The 22,210-nt window shown below is 34.8% G+C and overlaps 2 protein-coding genes and 1 long non-coding RNA gene across 3 annotated transcripts; 1 reads left to right on the top strand and 2 right to left on the bottom strand.

The window, feature by feature from the left end:
- Window positions 1-611: 611 nt before the first annotated feature.
- On the bottom strand, window positions 612-4,230 carry LOC124449100. Its single transcript, XM_047000045.1, has 11 exons — window positions 3,902-4,230; window positions 3,335-3,483; window positions 3,018-3,132; window positions 2,857-2,940; window positions 2,256-2,436; window positions 2,052-2,141; window positions 1,848-1,919; window positions 1,696-1,765; window positions 1,506-1,592; window positions 1,247-1,431; window positions 612-1,180 (listed from the first exon to the last, which is right to left on the bottom strand). Exons 5-11 carry the CDS (start codon window positions 2,329-2,331, stop codon window positions 612-614), a joined length of 1,149 nt encoding a protein of 382 aa, XP_046856001.1. The 5' UTR covers window positions 2,332-2,436; window positions 2,857-2,940; window positions 3,018-3,132; window positions 3,335-3,483; window positions 3,902-4,230.
- A 2,969-nt stretch (window positions 4,231-7,199) lies between these two features.
- LOC124447802 lies at window positions 7,200-8,097 on the bottom strand. Its single transcript, XR_006948830.1, has 2 exons — window positions 7,928-8,097; window positions 7,200-7,649 (listed from the first exon to the last, which is right to left on the bottom strand). It is a non-coding gene; the product is annotated as an uncharacterized LOC124447802 (long non-coding RNA).
- A 1,605-nt stretch (window positions 8,098-9,702) lies between these two features.
- LOC124447799 (GDP-mannose 4,6 dehydratase-like) lies at window positions 9,703-22,201 on the top strand. Its single transcript, XM_046998799.1, has 14 exons — window positions 9,703-9,907; window positions 10,862-10,906; window positions 11,718-11,805; window positions 12,155-12,216; window positions 12,370-12,417; window positions 13,233-13,343; window positions 15,073-15,154; window positions 15,313-15,417; window positions 15,744-15,811; window positions 16,326-16,385; window positions 17,408-17,526; window positions 17,904-18,000; window positions 20,284-20,352; window positions 22,052-22,201. The coding sequence occupies exons 1-14, from the start codon at window positions 9,848-9,850 to the stop codon at window positions 22,112-22,114; spliced, it is 1,077 nt and encodes a 358-aa protein (XP_046854755.1). The 5' UTR covers window positions 9,703-9,847; the 3' UTR covers window positions 22,115-22,201.
- Window positions 22,202-22,210: the final 9 nt, after the last annotated feature.

Here is a 22,210-nt window from a genome sequence, read left to right as displayed (position 1 = left end):
GGGTGCCGAACCAGACCGCACTCTCTCGTCAGCATCGTTTCGTTAGCTTGAACATCGGTAAAGTTAGTCATCTGTTTGGAGTTAATCTTGAGCAAAATATGAAACATGGGAAGGCTTGTGACGTTAAAAGACAAATTGGATGATTTAGACGGACAAATCATGAAATTCGGTGTTTTCAAAAACTCGCCCAGACCCCGTTGATCAACTGACAAAGCTTTGGATACGTCTCGGCTATTTTATATAATGTGAATGCTCACAATTTTAGATGAATTGGGTTGGGCAGACAGAGCTAATTGGTTGGGATATATGTCGCATATAAACTCTTACTTGTAGGACATTGATAAATAATAAAGAACATAGTTCTCTCACAATTAAACGACGGGTCAAAACTTCCGGTGTTGTACAGAAGAAGAGAAAATGACTGTGCACTAACATGACGTCACAAAACCAAATGTTTGCGTGATATCAGTTATACTAGATACGTGAACAACTAAATTACATAGTAAGTACATAAAAAGTAGCTATTAGTTTACGAATAGTAGCTATGTCGTCTATTCAATACTGTCCACTTCTAGAGCTCTTCGATGTTTTCATCTTCAGTATCGGATTCCTCACGGTGAGCTTTCAGATTCATTGGGAATGTTGACATCATTGGTTAAGTTGACAATCTCAGCATGGAGAAGAAAAGTTTCTCCAAGTGGAAGCTCAAAACTTTTCTTCAAGCTGAACAACTCATTCCGCAATTTGGTTTTAAATCTTATCAGTTCATGCTTTGAACCAAGCATGAATTCATCGCTGCTCAAATCACCAATATCGGCAAGTGCTTCATCAATTTTCGAGCTAAGATTGGTGTAATACAATAGAAGCCTTTCTATTTCCAAGTTTAAAAGTTTCTCTTCCTCGTCACATCGTTTTAGGATTAAGTACATTTCAATAGCCTTCCTCTTTGTGTATACTGGGACCGAGGCTTCCCCTAGAATGTCATCCTCACCAGACTCAAATCCCTCATAAAGGTCTGATGTAGGATCTTTCGCTTTGTCAAATGTCAGACGATCGGGTAAACTGTTTATAAAATCACGAAGAGAATCAATGGCAGCATTGTGTTTCTCAATTGTTAATTTCATCTTGTTCGTGATCTTGGTGATTTGCCTGGACAAGCGAGTGGCAATTTTCTGACCATCTAAACAAGTAAAGGAATACAAAATTAACATTTACAAGTTTCGAAATATACAGTGCATTACAGTACCTGCATACTTCTTTCTCAATGTTATTAAGAAATGCCTTTCTATGGAAAGTCTATAAAGCTCCGATAGTATCTTTCGTTTTCTTTGTATGACTTGTAATGCAACGACGTCAAAATTTGGATGACCAGGTTTCCATCTTTCTTTTACAGAATGCTTTCGTTCAATATCTTTTAAAATCTTTCGAAACCTGTTTACATAAATTTTGCGCGTATGTAAAAAAAACTTTAAAGCAAAATATTGCTTTGACACATTTATACATACTGGTATAGTTTTTTCGACATCTGATCAATTGAGTAATCTTCAGATGTTATCTCCTGGTTTTCTTCAAAACATCCGAATAATGTAGCACTAAGAATTTAATAATTCACCAATTAGGCTCAAAAGAAATATTAAAACGTCTATAGGCATGTATTATAGAGAAATAGCCAGTTTAGTACATTAAAAAACCTACCTTAGTTGTTTAAAATGCAGTAGCTTTTGAACGTACGTCACTTTCCAGTTCTCCGTGGTTTCTTTATGTTCTGTATTTAAAAAGTACGTCTTTAAATCCTACAGACTGAATTGTTAAGAATGAAACTATTTGCCATGAATGACATTATGTACCTGGGTAGACTCTTGACATAATTTCCTTCTCTTTGGCCTCCCACTGACAAACAATTTCAGGATCGTACGTCACTAACAAACAAAATAAATTCGTATTTCCTTGGATGCAAATTGAATTGAGAGTTTGGTTAGGCAAAAAGAAATCTTAAATACTTTTCGGCCACAGAAAACATAAGAAATTTCTAACCTACCAGAACTACTTACCAGGTAGTTCGCTAAATAAATTCTTCATTTCTTGTTGCGTTTTAATTTTAAGTTGTAGACATTTTTTAAGCTTCGACGTTAACGATTTTCCTGAAACAAATCATATACAAAAAATTAAAACAATTAAGGCGCAACAAACAAATAAAAACATATTCATTGTGTCAACGCATAGTTACACATAAAGCAATGACAATATTCAAGCACCTGCATTGCTAAAATTTCTTCGAGATAACTGAAGAAGCGCGTCTGTCAAAAGATCTACTCTTCTACTGGCAGACATCTCCTTAGTAATTGCAGAGAACCCACGAAGGTAAGCCCAGAGCCTTTCAATAGCCTCACCATCTGTAAGACCAAAACCATCGAGCCTTCTAGGACTGAATTTGACCTGTTTTTTTGAAGACATTAAAAAATAATATTTTACCTACGGGGGCTTTTAATCAAGGAAGAAACCAGAGCAGAAAAGATTGTCTCCTTCAATCGCTACATCATTACCCAGGGATGTACTTTTCTGGAGGGAAGGGGTGCTCTAGTTTGGATAAGATTCTAGTGGCTGCTTGTTGCCGTAGCATGCAAGACATTTTTCGTTAAATTTTGTTACTTATATACAATGATTGGAGATTTTTGAAATTGTGCTCCATAAACCCCAATTACGATCGCTTGATGGTTTGATATACATAAATTTCTTAGGGAAAATGCTACTCCTCATCCATCTCCACTAATCACGGTTGGAGGAGAGCACATTCCTCCGCTATCCCGCCTCTTAATCCATCCCTGTCATTACCAGGTACAAAGCTTTATTCATTACCTGGCATGAAGCCTAGTGTCCATAACAATGAAATATCGGCACCGAAATTGACACTTTTGACAAAATGTCATGCCTCTTGTTTGCCTAGAACGGTACCAATTTATTCAAAGTTTAGTTGGTGAATGAACTTGTCCCACATCATACATACAACATTAAGATACCTTTAAATGTGATGATAATACACATCCAATATCATACATTATTTTTAAATCAACACCAGGACTTTGGTCAGCATCTTTTAAAATGCTTTGGATTAGGAACAGCGTATACGAAATTCTGAATATTAATAATAAGACACTAAATATTATTAAAGGGTAATAATAGATCGCGTTAGCACAGAATCGTTTTGTCCTTTGTCCCTTTATTTCAAAATTGACACAGGAAAAGAAATTATAACCCGACGATTTGTTCTCCATACTACCTCATCAAAGATCAAGAATATTGATAATTACGTGCAAACCAAGGCTAAGACACTAACCTTTCCCCATATTTAGTGCTGAAAAATCGTCCAAGGTGTGAATGCCGACTGCAACAACTACCAAACACTCATTTTTCATCAAAAAGTTGATTTTTTCCTTTGGAGTGAAGTGCTTCTGTAACTTCTCCTGCCTTAAATATCTGACAACTCTAAAATAAGGTGGAGCACATTATAGATTAGCGCATATATAACAATTGTTTTATTACTGTAAAAATAAACATGACAGTTTACACAATCAAGTCATAGACCATCCACGTAGCTACTTACGTATGTATCAAGGCCCATGGACCTGCATGAAGCATAGACCCACTTTTCTCAGGGGCGAAGCCTGCCCAATCTTTTACTCTTACAATGCAAATTTGTCAGCAAAATTATTAATAATTTCTTTAGAAAATCAAATCCATTCATTGTTTTTCCAGTGATTGAATACAAAAATATTGCAATGTAAAAGTAAAAAAGTGCTGGCTTTGCCATTGCTTTTAAAGTTTGTTTTCAAACTATTCACTCCCCCTCCTTCACAGAATAATTTTGAAAAGGTTTTAAAGTCCTTCATCATGCAATAATTACCTCTCCTACTTTGTTATTAGACTTGCTATATTGATCAACAAAATCATCTACTTCATCCTGATCAGCAAACTTAAGGCAGCCATGGTTTGGGACGGCAAAACTATTCCCTGCCAACTTTTTGCGAGTTAAACCAAAGCAAGCATCCATGGAATGAATGGCCACACCTAACTCACCAGTCTAAAGCAAACAAAGCTCTTTAATAAAATGAAACGAATTTTATGGTAAACATGTAACACTTCATATTTCACAACAACTTTAAATGTTCTGATAATATATGTGACAAAAAACATATAATTTAAAATAGTTCACAAAGCAAATAGTAGAAAAAAAGAAATCAAATACTGAATTGTGGGCAAAGAGGGCAATTTCTATAATCAATCTGGTCTTTCTGTATGAACTTTAATGATCTGACTTGGTGTTTGAAATATCTGACAAAAAAATCAAATTCTTAAATGATATAATATATACAGTCAAACCTCTTGTATCAAATGACCCTGTACTAAGCAGATACTGTGTAAAATCCAAAACTTATCTCATATAGCTAGTAATAATGGAAGTATAATGATGAAACCTTAATCAAGCTGACACTTTCATTAAGCCAGTCAAAACACTAGTCTGTTGTCCAATGGTGTGTACTTAAAACGGGTTAGACTGTACTACTCTACACATATAATCTAACTATTAGGTCTACAATAACTGTAAATAGACTTTTGTTTTATAACATATAACACCTGTATTCATCGAATGATCCATTGTTTAACACATTATATATGTTTTTGACCTTAACAAGAATAAAATGAACACCTAGTAAACTTGTGCATTTGTTTCAAAAATAAAATAAGGTTGAATACAAAGTCATAACAGCAAAGGAAACTTCATGTGCAATTTGAATGTGCTCTTGCTTATTTGAGGCACATACGCATTATTTATGTTGTTTGTAAATAACAGTGATTCAATAAAATTTTTTGCAAAGTACAACCCATCTATTTCCACTATTTCATGGGTAGACTATCATATGGGTACACAATTCAGGTTTATGAGAAATACATACCAGTCAACGTAGCATTTCAGGATATTCAACTTCAACAGTGCTGCAAAATTTGTGCAAGGATACATGGCTCTCGAGCAAGAATTTTTCAGCAAAATCCATGAAGTCAAAGTGAAATGCAATTTTGGGTTTAGAAGATGAACCTGGCCACAGCTGGAGTTTAATTAGTTTTTCAGCATCCTTAATACACTGACAGAATTCAACAATTTTTAAATGCTGCCGATCTAAATTTTGTATGAGATTAAAAATTGGATTAATTGATATGCAAATAATTAACATAGAAATTATTGGCCTAATTGATAGTTTTAACAAAATACTACAGATTAAGTTACTTTAGAGTTAAGACATGTTTTTTTTCAAGATATTCGAACTTCGAAGTTTAATTTCGCTCATTCTAAATGGGTATTACTCAGAGTTCTAAATTTTAGAATGCGGAAGATAGTTTTAACAAAATACTACAGATTAAGTTACTTTAGAGTTAAGACATGCAGCAACTGTACAATAAACATTACAAGAAAATAAATTTTATATATATTTTTTTTTTGTCATTTAGTTATCTTTATCAGAAATACAAAAAGATTATATATTGTTTTTTTTCTCAAAACTTCATTAAAAGAAAATTCTTATTGCAAATATGTTGTGTAACTTAGTCTGATTGCACTAACATACATTACCACATTGACATAAATATGACTATAGAGTACTCTTTAAGAGTTAAGTAAAAAACAAATTCTGAAGAAACAAGATATCTTGAGATGTAAAAATGTGAATCAAAACAAGACGTGAAGTGAACTGTAAATTTTAGATTTATTTCAAAGTCATCCACAGACAGAATGATAATCCAAACCATGTATACACATATATTAAGAAATGGTTTGTTAACACGGGACTTAAGGCTAGTAAAGAATTACAACTCTTCTCTTAAAGTGCACATACAGTCTTTCCAAATTCGTTGAAATTTTAAAAGTTTAGACTGTGGAAAATATGATTTCGAAAAAAATTTCGTAAAAAAAGAAAAAACAAAGTTTTTTTTGCGGTTTGAATTAGCTTGCTTTTGAGAAATTTCCGCGCCGCTGAGGGGACTTAAAACGAGAGGTTTGTGACGTCATTTAAGGAACGTATGAATGCGCTGCATACAAAACAACATAGTGTGAAATAACAATTCTTTATATATTGCTTTGAAATTAATATAAAAATTGTACGAAACATGTCCACATCTGATTCTGAGTCGAGTACAGCAACAACAGCGAAAAATATTGAATTGAACAGTCGGGAATTCGATTTAGAAGACGAAGATCAATCGTCATCAAATGCGCTCCGAAACACCGATGACGATTTTGAGAATGGCCAAGCTGAAGCGTATGAAAACGAACCACTTGCAGATGAAGAGTGGTTAGAAAACTATATTAGAGAGACAGAAGAAGAAAGACGCCAAAAAGAAGATCTCGAACGCAGAATGCAAAATGAAGTTCCTCTTGATTCTTGGTAAGAAAAGTTGGAAAATTTGTTTATTTATTGTTGCCGAAGCTTTTGACAGATAACTTTCGTAGGTGCAATTGTGGTAACTGCCGTGTTCCTCTCTTAGTTAATCCAAAAGAATGTAGATGCTGCCACGAAATTGCCAATTGCATGATTGAAATGCAAGATCATATGGTGGTATCCGAATTAGGAAGGCAGCCAAAATGCATAACAGAGCATCAAGGATTTGATGCCATTTGCCTCAATCGATGGGCATTAAATTTAGCTGCCAATCTTTACCAAAGACGAGATGGAGTTAGATATCATAAAGGATTCTTGGAGCAAAGGTTTGTTAGAATTAATAGTTAAATGCTTCTGTCTGGGTTATCTATGAATGCACACTTGCAAAATTTGTATTTTATGGACTCCAACCTGTTTTAATGGCCTTGTGTATTATGCCTTTTCAGGTTTTTTCGAGTTGCTGCATATAGACAATTTACAAGAATGGTACATGGCATTCTTTGAGACAAAAGAATTCCACTTCCAGCTTGTGCTTACCATGTTATTCGAAAAACTTTTAATTTAAAAAAAATGAACAGTTTGCAGGGTATGAAGAGGACAATCTGTAAAATAACATAACATTATATATCATTTTAGGAGTTGTTTGCATGAGCCCAGCTAGTAGAGGTTTCAGTAAAGTGTGGAATGATTTAAGCCACTCTTGATATATTGCATCTTCGATTCACACTTATACTTGTTATACAAAACATACAAAATTACAATTCCTTTCTCTTTATTCTTTCCATGCAGTCAATTCACACTTCACTGAATCCCAACTAACTGGGCTCATACCACCAGGTCCTAAAAAACTGGTTACTTTCGGTTTTTTGGACAGTTCATTATATTTTTATGGCCTTTCATTTTTATGTCATTTCATGCTTTAGAACTCTGATCACCTTTGTGGCAGAGGTTCCAGCAGTAAAAATAGCAAATGGCAATAGCAAATTTCCAGCAGGAATGGAAGTCCCAGTCATGACTGGTTGACTATTCCATGTTGTGGCTGCTCCACATTTTTGATTGGAACAACTAACTTTCACTTTTGCCATTGAACCATTTTGCAATATCTCAACAAGAACATCATCTGATTTGCAAATTGGGCAGAATTTAAAAAGTTCAAACAGTTGGGTGAAGAACACAATGAATTTTTTTTCTGTTCTTAGGTTGGTGTCTTTGTTGAGCACTCTACAAAAGAAAAAAACTCAATTTATGAAATTCAATAGTAGCTATCAATAAATACAATGACATTACATACTGGCACACATTATTTGTGTCATCAAGGTAGTGACTGATTAAATAAGCTGTTTAACTTTGATTTATTTAACAATCACCACTATTTTAACATTGTCATGGTGATTGATACATTACAGTACTTCCTAAATTAGAAACAACAGCAATACATATACAAAACAATAATTTACGTTAACCTTTACAGCAGTGGCGTAATTATCATATAAGTTTACCTTCTCTAATACAGGCTCACCACAAGTTGTTTCTTCTATTTGCTCTTGAGGTTCGCTACTTGTACTTGGAATATTTTCTGATTCAACCTCTCTTTTATTATCAGACATCCACTTTCTTTTCATGTAAAATGACATATATTTATGAAATATACTCTCACACAAATTCCAGGTAAAATGTTTATATGCATATGTATAATTTTTAACGTACTCACCATTCTGCGATCTCTTGTTGTAAGTTCATTGTCATCTTTTCGAGAATAAATGCTCGGGTAAGCAACGATTCCGAATTCATCTCGAATGAGTCGAGGTGAAAAATTACTTTCTGATTCAGAAAGCGAGCCGAATTGCCGAGAAAACGAATCTTTTGTGAAGTGTTCCGAGCAAACTGCGGAATTCTTTGTGGGGACCCACTTATCGCGAGTAGCTTTCACAAAGTTGACCCATCGCTTTCTTCTACGCTTAGCTTCGCTTCTTTCGTCGTTAAAAATGGTATGCGATGAAGTGAAATGCCTTTCTCCGAACTGGCTACGTTAGAACAACCAAAAACTACACATCGATCTGGCATTTTTGTGTTTGTTTACATGCATAAACAGTGTAAGTTGTTTTGGCAGTCAGTCTGTGTTCCTTAAATGACGTCACAAGTAAGTCCCATGCCACGGATTAGAGCTCTCGACATTTTTTACAAAACGTTGAAATTCAGGTTTTATTCGCATCTTTGCCGAAAGATAACTCAAAAACGAAAAAAGTTATTCAAATTCTGTAAACGGCATTTGTATTATTTATCCAAAATCTATTTGAGAATAAAAAACTAAAAATAGCTGTATGTGCACTTTAAATTACAATACACTCATTCCACCAGTCTGGTCTCTTGTTTCAATTCATCCTTTAAAAATATGACAGCCCTTCCAACTCCGCTTTCGTAAATATCAAACTATTTAATTTCTATTGCTTGACTTTCGTTACTTAATTCATGCATTGTAAATATATATGTGTATGCATGGTTTGGATTATCATTCTGTCTGAGGATGACTTTGAAATAAATCGAAAATTTACAGTTCACTTCGCGTTTTGTTTTCATTCACATTTTTTCATCTCGAGATATCTTGTTTCTTCAGAATTTGTTTTTACTATCTTTTTTAAATTGTCGGCTGGACATGGCTTTAAGACTTTCTCCTTACCTTGAAAAGAGACCACATCGTCCACATCGTCCACATGTACATTAGACACGACGTTTAAAAACGTTCAAACGCAGCCAACAAAGAGTTCTTTCGCACATAGTTTATAGTTAATAGCTTTCCTCGTAGGAGCCGATAACTGGAAAGCTAGGTTGACTCGCTGTTACGAATTGCAGGTTTTTATCGTGATTTTCAGCAAAAAAATTGCTTTCCGAATCTCAAATACACACGCATACATTTTCCTCACTCTTTTCTCAGGAGGGAGTGGGAAATTGTGAAATTTTCGGAAAAGCGGTCAATTTCGGTAAATCTCAGCGGCAAAGGACGAAATCCGCCATTTTTTGGCGTCATCAGATATCTAAGGCCGCGCTTGAGATAGCCGCTCCAGTTATTATAGAACTCAATGAACTCAATGCTTCAGACAAGTCTTGGCATGTGTATATTGAATAAGCCTTCCAGAGCCCTCTATAGTACCAAAATGGCGGCTCCGCGCTCGCCCCAGACCGTTTGTCCCAACTCTTACTAATAGAGGGCTCTGAAGCCTTCCAGTTGTTGTAGAGTTCACTGTGGCAGATGGAGAATTGATGAGCGCCAACGAGCATGCGCCAAAGTTGCAGTTTTGGAAAAGTGGATAAAGAACTGTGTATACGTGAACATGCTTTTGACGACGTGGCAACCTTGATCACTTGCAACACTACATTTTTTATTTTTTTTGTGAAAGGTATAAGAATTTGAAAGGAGCAGAATGGCTGCAAACGATACAGGTGCGCGGAAAGTTGCTCTTATCACTGGAATAACCGGTCAGGTTAGTTTGCCGGTCAATTGTTATTTTCATTGCTGAATTGGATGCGTAGCAAATCTATATTGATTGTGTCAATTGATCATCAACATGGAGGTATTTAATATTGCTGTTGATGCAATGATAAATACCTCTATGTTGATGATCAAATGACACAATCAATGTAGATTTGCTACGCATTTAAGTATTTTATCCCTGGGTGCATAAAGAAAGGTTATCTTTGAAATCAATCGACAATTGCACCAGTCTTCAAAGTATGGCAAAGGAGCTCGCGAGATATTTAAGGTTTAGTGGCGCCCCTGAGTCATGTACTTTATTATGATATCATTTTCATTCAATTATAATCAGCGTTCACACATTTCAGCAAGATGATGATGTTTTGAAATTGACTGTTGTATAGAGAGTTTTATAGTGGCAATGGCATTTTAAATTATAAATTTATAATGAATATCTACGTAAGCGAAGCATAATAAGCAATGACATTCCAAATTATGCTTTGTTTGGGTGCTCAAATTATGGCCTTTGTGAACTATGTAAAGGGCACACCTACGTTATTTTTTACTACTTTTGTGCACTTGTTTTTTGATACACACCCAAGATCTTGGAAAAATACGCACTGCTTTGCAGACTGGCTCTTGCACAAGAATTTGCACAATTCATGAAAGTGTCTGTAAAGGCTGAGTTAAATACAATAATGTATGCATACATTACAGCTGTTGCCCATAGCAATCCCTGGAAAGAAATTCAATTTGAACAATTTTTTGCACTTCTTTTGAGATTAACAACTGCTGAATAATTTAAATTCTAACTATGTCAGCTGATTTCAAAGATGATCAGTGTTTTCTATACACCCTGTTTAGCAATGCTTACAAGATTGATAAGGCTGTAGTGTTAACTAGTATGATATTTAAGTTTCCAAATATGAAGCCCTTTCAAATTATTTCTGTTTTCTTTGTTAAGGATGGGTCGTATCTTGCAGAACTTCTTCTTTCTAAAGGATACATGGTATGGATTGTTAAACTTCATAGTAATCATGATTATGAAATTGCTTAGATATTAGTTCTTATTTTCAGCTTTAGTTAACTTGTATGATTAACTCTTATTCTATTCTCTGTAAATGGTATTTTTCAATGTGTTTAAAGTTGCATTGGTTGACACAGTGCACAAGAACATTTTATTTGAATAAAAGTAAAAATAAGTTCCGAAGGTCTACAAAGAGGGTTCTTCCTAGGGGGCGGTTACTTTCAGGATGCTCTATTTGAGTCTGTATGGTAATTTGTTTGACAAAGATTTTAATACTGATGCTTATTATTGTCAAAAAAAACTGATTGCAATTTGAGTTTCACCAATATTAAAATTTTGTTTAATTTTCATATAGTTTCTTATGATTCTAGCATGTTACAGAGGAGGAAAATTGTAAAACTTTTAGATATACATCAAAATCAAGAGTCTATTAAGAATTTGTATGTCGGCTTCTTTAAGAACACTGATCATTGTGCGATTGCTGCAACACTATTATTCCTGTGGCAGATACTTTTGAATTGGGGGGTGTGGGGTGTGGTGTTTTGTGCCCAAGGCCTGAGATTTCCCATTACATTACACGTGAACAAATATTTCAACAAGCTTTAATTTATGTGGAAACATGTACAGCTTAGAAGTTTATTACATAAATAATCATTGCTTTGTATTACATATGTATATGTTATGTAGGTGTGATTTCTGATATGTGCTTCACAATTTTTAGTCTTTGAACATTATTGGTGGGAGGAGGGCACTGGATTTAAGAGGCAATGTTTTTTCTGACTTTTCATTCTAGGTTCATGGTATTATAAGGAGATCAAGTTCATTTAATCTCGGAAGAATACATCACTTATTTGATGATCCTAAGTCCCACAAACATTATCGTACGTATCTTTGTACACCTTGGAAATACAAATGTGGCATGCAAACTCCATACAGGAGTGATATATAGTTTTCTAACTTCAGTACTTGCGTAGTACTTGTTGTAGCTCTAGTTATCATCAGTGGTGTAGCCAGCCTGCAAATATGGTTAGGCTTTGTAAATTTTTCATCATTAGCAATATTTCTTTCTTTAAAAACTATTGTTTTTATATTGAGTGAACACCAAAATGTTTACATACATAGCATAAACAAACTTGCGAGCTTGCTATGCCACTGACGGTCATCTTGCTGTTTTACAGCATGCAATGTTTGTAACTGCTCATATATACAATAACATCCTTTGCTATATAGAATTAAAATTACACTATGGAGATTTGACTGATAGTACCAATCTTGTTAAAATAATATCTGAGGTAAGATTTTGAATTCACATGTTTCGCCATCTTTTTGTTCTAGTGTTTACTATTTTTGGAAAAAATAATAGTTTCATACTCTCAGACACCTCCGCAACCTTTGTGAAAGAAATGTACTTGGCTTGTACTAGTGTTTTTGTTCATTTCATTTAGATAAATCCAACAGAGATTTACAACTTAGGAGCAATGAGCCATGTCAAGGTTTGTTGTTTGTCTCTTTTTTCTTAGCTTACTCAAGTTAGTGTTTGGTGAGTCTTGAACTGCACTACGTACTTGACAGATTGACGTTGAACTGATATTTTCATGTTTTAAATAATTGCATGTTAATACATACTACGTAGTCACTTTATCAGGACTCAAAAACACGACTTAAGTAAGTATCTACTTAAAAATCAATAGTTTTATTTTGAATTTATAATGAATTTACTTGACTAAAACTAGATTATGCCACTGTATCTGATGATAGCATTGTCGATCTTTAGAAACACAAACATATCGTATGTACGTAAATGTTGGCCAAGACCGCAAGTTAAAACTCTTTGCAAGTTAGACTGTATATTTTATTATGTGATTGTGTCACGGAGTAGGATACGTAAATGTTGGCCAAGACCGCAAGTTACAACTCTTTGCAAATTAGACTGTATATTTTATTATGTGATTGTGTCACAGAGTAGGATACGTAAATGTTGGCCAAGACCGCTAGTTACAACTCTTTGCAAGTCAGACTGTATATTTTATTATGTGATTGTGTCATGGAGTAGGATACGTAAATGTTGGCCAAGACCGCAAGTTAGAACTCTGTGCAAGTTAGACTGTATATTTTATTATGTGACTGTGTCACGGAGTAGGAGAGAGTTCTTGCTTTGATTTTGACTTTGTCATGATCAACATGGAGGTAAACTATGCAATAGAACAACGCATAGGTTCTTGTTTAGATAAATGAATCTACTTTGCTGGAATATTGTTATAGTAATATATTTTAATTTTGGCATTCTTTGCTTGCATTGTTTTATTAGGTTTCATTTGAGTTGGCTGACTACACCGCAGAAGTTGATGCTTTAGGAACGCTAAGATTATTAGACGCCATAAAAACCTGTAATATGGAGAAAACTGTCCGATTCTATCAGGTAAAGTCATAGGGATGCATGTTTTTAAACAGGATGTAGGAATTAGTTAATCAATTTAATTCGCTGGCAGCAGTTACAGTTAAATGATTAGAGAACTTTTGCAAAGACTACGAGCACGACTATGAGTACGATTACGTCATTTTGGCGCGAAAACATTGTTGCGACAACAACAGCCTGTAGCCGTCATCAATCTGAGTACGATGTTTTGTAAAAAATTCGTAGTCGCGACTACGATTTCTTTTTAAGCAAAGAAAGTATGTATATTTCTTCATTCTGTAGTTTACAGTACTAATTTCGAGCATCCAGGCTTTACTTTAGAACCTTTTTTGAGCGCATATGTACATTTAAAAGGAAATATGACCTTGATTACTTCATGTATTTCGTACGCAAAGTGTAAGGTAAACAAACAATAAAATAGCATAAATATATCGTACATAAAATTTAAAATAGTGAAGATTTTTCACTCTAAAGAGTCGTATGTTCTTGCAAAATCAGTATTACCGATTAGTTGATATCATTATTGACAAATGGAGCCGTAGCTGCTTCGCAAACGTCGGTGTTTTTCACAATAAAAAGCTCGTTCTGTTGTTTATAGCCAAAACTAAATTTTGACGAAGCGACAACGACAACAAACTTCCTCGTGCCATTCCCTTACACGGTCAAACTTCGTACTCGTTGTCGTAGTCGTACTCTTTCTAAAGCTCTCTATTGTAATGAGAGCACGATAGAACAGTCAGAGTCAGTTTTTACGATAGATTCCTTTGATGTGGTGTATGTGGACCTTAGTGTGATGATAAATATTCATAAAAGCAAGTCTACTACTGTTTTTTATACAGGTAACCCAAACGTTTTGACTGCCTTCAATGATGAGATTAAACATTACTTTAGGTGGATTATGTACTCAGTTGTGAAGTCAGCCATCAAGTCTGTTGATAACGTATTTAAATATTTTGTTGCTCACTCGCCGAGAAATTGCGGTCTGGCTACGCCACTGATTACAGTGCCTGTAATGAATTGATTTTACGTATTTCACGTTTGTTATGTATCAATTCTTATATGTATGTATCAGTGTCGTCGCTGCGTTTGCTATAATTGTGTAGCAAAAAATGACCTTTGATGAGCAAATTTGTTTCATCTAATTTATACAATTTGAACGTGATTCTATTTCGTATTGTTACTTTAGAAATGTAGTTGGCAGAGAACCATTGCTTAACAAAACTTTTTCAAGCAATTTTTTTACTAGATGATGTGCACGCATGATATTGATAAGTTTGAACGTCTTTTTCTTTCAGTGTATAAGTTGTACAGAAATGGTAGGGGGGAGGGCGATTCCTCTATGTATGTCTATAAAAATCCATAACCTAGAACCCAGTTTACTAGATATCTGACTCCGCCGAAATTATATAGCATTGAGTGAGGCAAGCTGCCATCTTGAAAGGTGGCAAAACTGACGATATTTACGACTAATATCTGCTTTTGCATAGTTGATTTAGAGTCGACAAGTTGATAGTCCAGGTTTGATACTTAAAATATTTGATAGGATGGGTTTTTTAAACTTTGTTTTAACTTATTTTTCATTTTGAGTTTTGCTTCTTGCCACTTTTCGAGATCGCATCCTTGTCTCACCTTGACACGATAGTTGGACTTCTAGAGGATTGGTTACTAAATCATTGATAAAAAAAGCCCTAAATCTCGCACGTGCTTTGATTATATTTTGTTGTTCCTGCAGGCATCCACCAGCGAAATGTACGGCAAAGTACAAGAGATTCCGCAAACTGAGAAGACGCCTTTCTATCCCAGATCACCTTACGGTATTTGTCGTCGATCATTATTTAAGTTAATGTAGCCTCTACATGTGACACGTGGGGTGGCGAAGGTGATAATGGTCTGGAAAAACTGGCTTTCCTGTTTCCAACAGTTTTTCATGTACGTGATGTAAGTCTGATTTATTCAATCATTTGGTTTTCAGGTTGTGCAAAACTCTACGCGTACTGGATCACGATCAATTTTAGAGAATCGTATGGCATGTTTGCCTGTAACGGAATATTGTTTAATCATGAAAGTCCAAGGAGAGGTTGGCTTGCGTTTTTTTATTTGTTTTCTTACAGGTTGCATGATGCATTATGTTTTATTTTCTTAAGTAAGGGTTGTTTCTGTAACTCAGGGATGGATTAACGGAGGGTACAGAGGGTTGTGCTGCGTTCACCCCTGCTAACCTGGCTGGATGGGGAGCAGTAGGGGATGCCAATCCCCTTTGGAAATACAACCCAATCATCATAGAAAGATAACAGATTTTAGAAAGAAATCCCAGCAACATACAATTTTGCGCATGCGCAGTGACGTTTGCTTCTCGATGTTGGATTCGCATTTTTTTTACTTACAATTGTTTTAAAAATTCAGGTGAAACATTTGTTACTCGTAAAGTCACCCGAACAGTTGCCAAAATCAAGTTAGGTCAGCAAGAGGAGGTGATCGTTTTCTCGTTTTTCTTTGAAAAGTTTTTTTGTGGAATATCGCTTTAAAAATATGGCATGCGAGATGTTTACATGTGCTTCTATACACGTATAACAACTAACCTTGTAATGACAAGCACAGTTCTAAACTATGCCCTTAAGCAGTACTTTAGGTGCAGATTTTAGACACATGAAACTACCTCAATGGTAATAATATTCTCATTAGGGAATGTAGTGCTTCTGTAGACGTATGGAAACTAACCTTTCCATAAGAATTACAGTACCAAATTTTGCTACTTGACAATACATAGGTACAGAACTTAAATATTTGAACTAGTATTTTGTCGTAGTATTCTTTAGGATATTTCTTCTAATGTATTAGACGTATTGAAACTAACACTTTGGTTTCCACACGTCTAATACATTAGCCAAACCAAACCAGAGCTTTGTTAGCGAAACTTTGTGTTGGCTTTGTCGTCTTTATCGATCTTTACTCTGCTTCACTTATGGTGATTTTGTTTCATTTTAGCTTTCGATGGGAAATATAAACGCTGTTAGGGATTGGGGACATGCGAGAGATTTTGTTGAGGTCAGAACAAATACATTCATTCATGCTGTTTAAATAATTTGTTATGTTGTATGAAAGTCAATACTGTTGTTGAATTATGAGGTTTCCTTATGTCACATAAGACATCCAGCATTTGTAGTGACGTCATCAATAGAATTTGGGCGAGTATCATGTATTACAGTACACCCTACTTCAAGATCTACATTACGTCACGTTACTACATTAAGTTTTCTCCCTTAGTCATGTTTTTTCAATTTTGGGTTTTTTTCCTAAAACTACTATTTTGCCCTCACTGGTGCGTTTTGTATATATTGCTGAAGTAAATTGACCAATGGAAAGACTCAATAAATGTAGATTGTTTGATAATCGATGAATTGTTTGACTGTTTTTAAAATGATATTAATTCTTTTCTCTTTTTGTCAAAAATCCCCAAAATGACTGAGGCCTGTTTCTAACGTCGAACTTTACATGCACCGAACGCATTAAAGACAAAGGAAAATGACATGAACTTCGTCAATTTTTGTTTTAAAAGCGTTCGGTTCATGCAAAGTTCCACTTTTCAACTTGGCCTTCGCCATTGAAATTAATGACGTGACGATCACTGCTTTTATCAACTTCTGATTCTATTGTCGATCATATCACGGTTAAGAGTTTTTGGTTTGGTGTAATCGTTCCAATTTTATAGTGGCTTACAGCTGCCTTTCAATGGACGTTGTCCGTTGTAGCATGGAGTCTGGGTCTAGTCAAATTCTGACGTCATCCAAGGTAGTCGGTATATATACTTTGTATTGTCGTGTACCTTGCATGACGTCACAAATGTATGTCGTTCCAGACTTTTCTGATGACGGACAAGGTCCATCAAAAAGAGCGTTTTTGTCAACTTTAAACCACTACAAAAATGGTACAATTGGACTACATTAAAAATTCTTTTCATTAATGTGTTCGACATCTCTCGTAGACTTGATATCGCAAATGAATTTTTTTTACCGACAGGGCACTTTAACACAAACGTTTTTGAGATTCTTCTGTTTTTCTTTATGAAGGCAATGTGGTTGATGCTACAGAATAACAAACCCGATGATTTCGTTGTCGCAACAAACGCTGTACACACCGTACGAGAATTGATCGAACTCTGTTTTAATCTCGCCGACATGCCCATAAAGTAAGTCTTCTAATAGAGACTATGTCAACATTGATTATGCTAGGCTAGTTGTGCTCGTCAGGTATAAATTCAGGCAAGGGTTGCGCATCTTTCCTAGCCTTGGTTAAACGAGTGCAAGAGGCCTGCCAATATCACTACAAAATACAAATACTTGAACCAAATAAAGAAGTAAAAACAATTGTGATTAGTGTTTAATGGAGCACGTTTTTAAACTCTTCCGATCCCAACAAAAATATATTGGTACTTAATATAATTTAACAAACGGCAACAAATAGCCACCCAAGTATAATACAACTAGACCCCCCCCCTGAAAAACCATCGATGATGCATCTCTCGTTGTACGTTGTCTAATCTTTTGCTAATCATTGTTATTTCAGATGGGAAGGTGAAGGATTGAACGAGGTTGGAAAGGAAGTTTCGAGTGGAAAAGTCCGCGTGAGAATCGATGAGAGATACTTCCGACCGGCAGAAGTGGTATGTACCTGGGTCATGGTGTTTAATGCACTATGGTCATGAAAGTATGTTGAAATCACCATTTTGACTTAGAGCAAATATATTTGTCTTCTGCAAGTATGTCGCAACTGACTAAAACTACTTTAAAATTTTCACGCGACCAAAAATTTTCATCAAATGAATTGCTCCTTGTTACGCGATGGCGCATATTTTCATTGTAATTATTAAAGATTTCCTGGTTTTTCAACTAACTCGTTGTGCTGTTCAAGAAACATTTTGAAAAATTGAATTTATGAAAGTATTGTGCAATGGAAGTTACGGAAGATGATGACAAAATGGTGAAATGTTTTGTCAAATCTTCTGCTTGATTTAATCTGGTTTCTTCAGATGTTGACATACTTAACAAAACTAACCATACCAAGGGGGCAATTTTGTTTTGTGTTTCTTGAAGGTTGCTTGAAGGTTTATACAGATGTTGACATACTTAACAAAACCAACCATACCAAGGGGGCAATTTTATTTTGTGTTTTGAATTGTTTCTTGAAGGTTGCTGATGATGTTTTTGCATGTCGGAAGGGCTCATGCCAACACGATTTTCGTAAATTTTATCAAGCTTTGTTGCAATCATGAATATTTTTGGCTTGGATGGAATGCACTAGAACAATCCAATGAGCTTCTGTCGAATTCTAAGGAACAAAATCTTAAAAGTGCTTTAGAAACAGTTTAAGGTCTAAAACTAACATTGCAACTTTCAAGAAACTTTTAAATATTTGATTGAGAATGTCTATATAGAATGTTAATTAATTTCAACAATTTTTAGTTTTCTCCGCGTAGCCGTTTTCGAAATTCTTTTAAACGTTTATATGTTCGTTTGCTTTAAGTCTTTAGTCATTCAATCAAATGTGTTTTATTGTGACTGAGCAATTTTTTGATAACTTATATGTACTTTGCAACTTGAACTGTTCAACGAACATCGCAGCACTACACAGAGTGAATTTATGTGAAATTGACGGACAGTATTATCAGTTTTAAATTAGTTTATAGTAAGTCACGACTACACCAACGTCTCCGCCATTGTGTCGTGTGGTAAGTACATGCTATTGTAAGCTTCAGTGCTCGATCAAGCGTTATTCAAAATATGTTCTAACAGGTCAATTTTAAATTCAAAATATGTTCATAAAAATGCCGAGGATTTTGAATTAACAGCGGATAAAAGCTTATGAATGGGATTTCCTTTCATAAATATATTTTCAAAAAAAGCTGTTGTGATTTATTTTGGCGAATTAGATTCTCTTCTGACCTAAGTTATTAACTAATTACTCCTACAAAAAAGTTTATACTAGCTGACCTTGGAATTGTCCATTTATTAAGTACTCAAATTTTTCCGAATTTCAAGCACTCCTTCTCTTTTTTCCACACATGTTGAATATTTGGCTTCACCCTCCCTCCTCCTACACCAATGTAATTTGCCACTATAGATTATCACATTTTGTAATGTTTCCCTTGAGCAAATCAAAGTATGCTTTTTAAAAACAATGTTAAACTGATTTCTGTTAACTTCAGCCAGCATACGTAAAACAGTTGAGATACATAATCGTTAAATATATGCGAATTGTTTCCTTACACATCGAACCGAAATTAGATTCGAAAATGTCATGAACAGCTTAGCAACCTCTCCTCTCCACTGCATGTACACAAATGTACGAAGCGATCATATACATTTACCCCATTTTTTACATACTTACTAAATGGACGGCTTCCTTTAGAAAAAAACTTATATTAACCATTAATTTACATTATTAGGACAAACTGAAACTGCCCCTCCCTATGGAGGTTTTCCCCTTGAATGGTTACGGCAAAATAACTTGACTTATAATGGCGTAGCCAGCCCACAAATTCGTTCATGCCTTCGAAATTTTTGATCTTTAGCATCACATATTTCTTTAGAAATGTATTGTTCTTACAGTGTGTGAACACTAAAATATTTACATAGCATGAACAAATTTACAGACTGGCTACACCACTGCAGATTGAAAGGCAGGCAGAACCGTCTCTAGAACGTTAATCAGGGGGGGAGGTGTTTATTCATATATTAAGTAGTTTCCGACTGATTTTTTTTGAAATTGAGTTTCTTTTCAAAAGAAATCAGTTGTTCACAACTAAGTATATGAATACCCCTCCCCCCTATTGACGTTCTAGGAACGACCCTGTTGAAACCATTCCATTTTGTATACATGTATGAAATACCGCCAACAGTGGGTACTTTTGTTAGTGGTACGAACGCGTTCGCTGTTTTTCTTTTAGGAATATTTGCAAGGTAATCCCGAGAAAGCTTACAAACAACTTGGTTGGAAGCCGAAAATTTCATTCAATGTAAGTATCGTTTTATTGTGGAACTTTTTGTTGACTCTGTGTATGACATAATACGAATGAAAACTATGATAATAACGAATGATAATAAGGAATTATTGTTATTGCACTGCATTGAAGTATAAGAGTTGTGCCTAGGGGCGTAACATGGGTCTCAAGATTAGTAGGGAGGGTAAGGACTGAACTTTCCGATTTAAGGGCGTTGCATTAAATTTATCCGGCAAAAGAGCGAGGTGCAATTTTGTATATCAATACATCATGTACGTATTGATGATTTAAAGTGCATTTATCGTGTTTTTGCATTTGTGCTATGTAAATAATTTAGAAGATTTTAAACATATTGGCAATATATTTCGCAATTCGAGAATTTAATCTTCGTGCATCCAAGGGAACTGAAAATCGGTGATTATTTGCTTGACGACGGTGAGATTAAAAAAACTAGGGCGAGAGCCCATGTGTGACGTCATATCGGGAACATGCATTAACAAACGCTGTATTTTACACATAATTTTCTCAAAAACAGAGCTGTTTTTCGCATTACACACGTGGATGGCATCTTGTTTCGTAGATGCTCGAAAACATCCAATTTAAAAAAATGCAATAAATAAGTTTCCGTTGTGACGCCAAAAATAACATTAGTTATGAGCTTTTTTATCCTCACGGTCAAACAATGAAAATGGTCAATTTTTCAACTTCGAGGACGGAAAAATCCAGCAAAATCATGCATTTGAACTATAAAATTCATTTACAAAAGTTTTTAAACTAGTATGAACTAAATAAATGGCACCAAAGCAAAAACACTATATAACCGAGGACTTTAAGCAGAAAATACAATATCATTAGAACGATGGCAATGCGAGGCACGCGTTACTAATGCTCAAATGTACGAATTGGCGTATTCAACAACAACTCTTTCTTATGTATTTGTTTAAAAAAAATCTCACGAAACGAATATCCATATCATAAATGCAACACTCGTTTTATTTTTCAAGAAAAAAACCCATTTAAGCCAAATTAAATACATTTACGCACAAACCATCATCATTAAATACACTTTTATTTTGAACAGTTATAATGAGTTTTTATTGAATTCTAATGATATTCGTTTTTGTGTTATCGATATTCGCGGAACACATAATAAGGTGTTGTTATTGAATATATCTACTTGAACACTTAAACCTAAGTTGGTTCTATTGAATGTTATTGTGTTACAGCCATAATTGTAAGGATTGTTGGTTCTATTGAATATTAATGTGTTATTGCAATTGCCATCATTGTAATGATTGTTGGTTTTTATTTTGCTTAATTGTCCAGCGAAATCGCTGTTGTAGTAAAATCGCTGTTTTATAAAAACTTGTTTTGAATTTTTTGTGACTGTTACATTTTTATGATGAATTCAGTACTCCTTACAACACTATCTTGCCCGACAAGTAGCTGGCTTTTGCTCGACAAAATTTCCAATATTAATTTTTTTGGTGGTGAACCGCTCCACCTCAAACCCCTTGTGAATGTCCGTCATTACTCCAGCCATGAGATCAGAATATCTGATTCTCCTTGTCACTTTTTTCTATCAAGCTCCAATCTTCAAAAACACATGACGTCATTTCTGCACTCTTACAAAACCGAATCTTTGACGTAAGAAATGACGTCATGTCTTCTACATTTCAAATTTGTAATGTTTTTATTTGCTTTTTCATATTAGGAACTCATCAAAGAAATGCTTGAAAGCGACATTGAGCTGATGAAAAGAGATCCAAATGCTTGAAATAGCTAATTATAAATTCGTAGTCCTCTCTTGCTGATGTAAGATATACTTCCTATATATAACGCAATGTATTTTTCATAAATTGCATTTACAATG

This window comes from Xenia sp. Carnegie-2017, unplaced genomic scaffold (genome assembly GCF_021976095.1).
Source record: "Xenia sp. Carnegie-2017 unplaced genomic scaffold, XeniaSp_v1 HiC_scaffold_23, whole genome shotgun sequence".
NCBI classification, from domain to species: Eukaryota; Metazoa; Cnidaria; class Anthozoa; order Malacalcyonacea; family Xeniidae; genus Xenia; species Xenia sp. Carnegie-2017.
This window is presented reverse-complemented; position numbering and strand designations above follow the sequence as displayed.

Bases quoted from the DNA above. Each gene is read 5' to 3' on its own strand.
- LOC124449100 (XM_047000045.1), bottom strand. From the start codon at position 2,331: ATGTCTGCCAGTAGAAGAGTAGATCTTTTGACAGACGCGCTTCTTCAG. The intron at 2,142-2,255 runs GTGCTTGAATAT...GATTTGTTTCAG, and splicing joins AAGAAATTTTAGCAATGCAG to GAAAATCGTTAACGTCGAAG. The intron at 1,920-2,051 runs GTAAGTAGTTCT...TTTGTTTGTTAG, and splicing joins TTTATTTAGCGAACTACCTG to TGACGTACGATCCTGAAATT.
- LOC124447799 (XM_046998799.1), top strand. From the start codon at position 9,848: ATGGCTGCAAACGATACAGGTGCGCGGAAAGTTGCTCTTATCACTGGA. The intron at 12,217-12,369 runs GTAAGATTTTGA...CATTTCATTTAG, and splicing joins TTGTTAAAATAATATCTGAG to ATAAATCCAACAGAGATTTA. The intron at 18,001-20,283 runs GTATGTACCTGG...TTTTTCTTTTAG, and splicing joins ACTTCCGACCGGCAGAAGTG to GAATATTTGCAAGGTAATCC.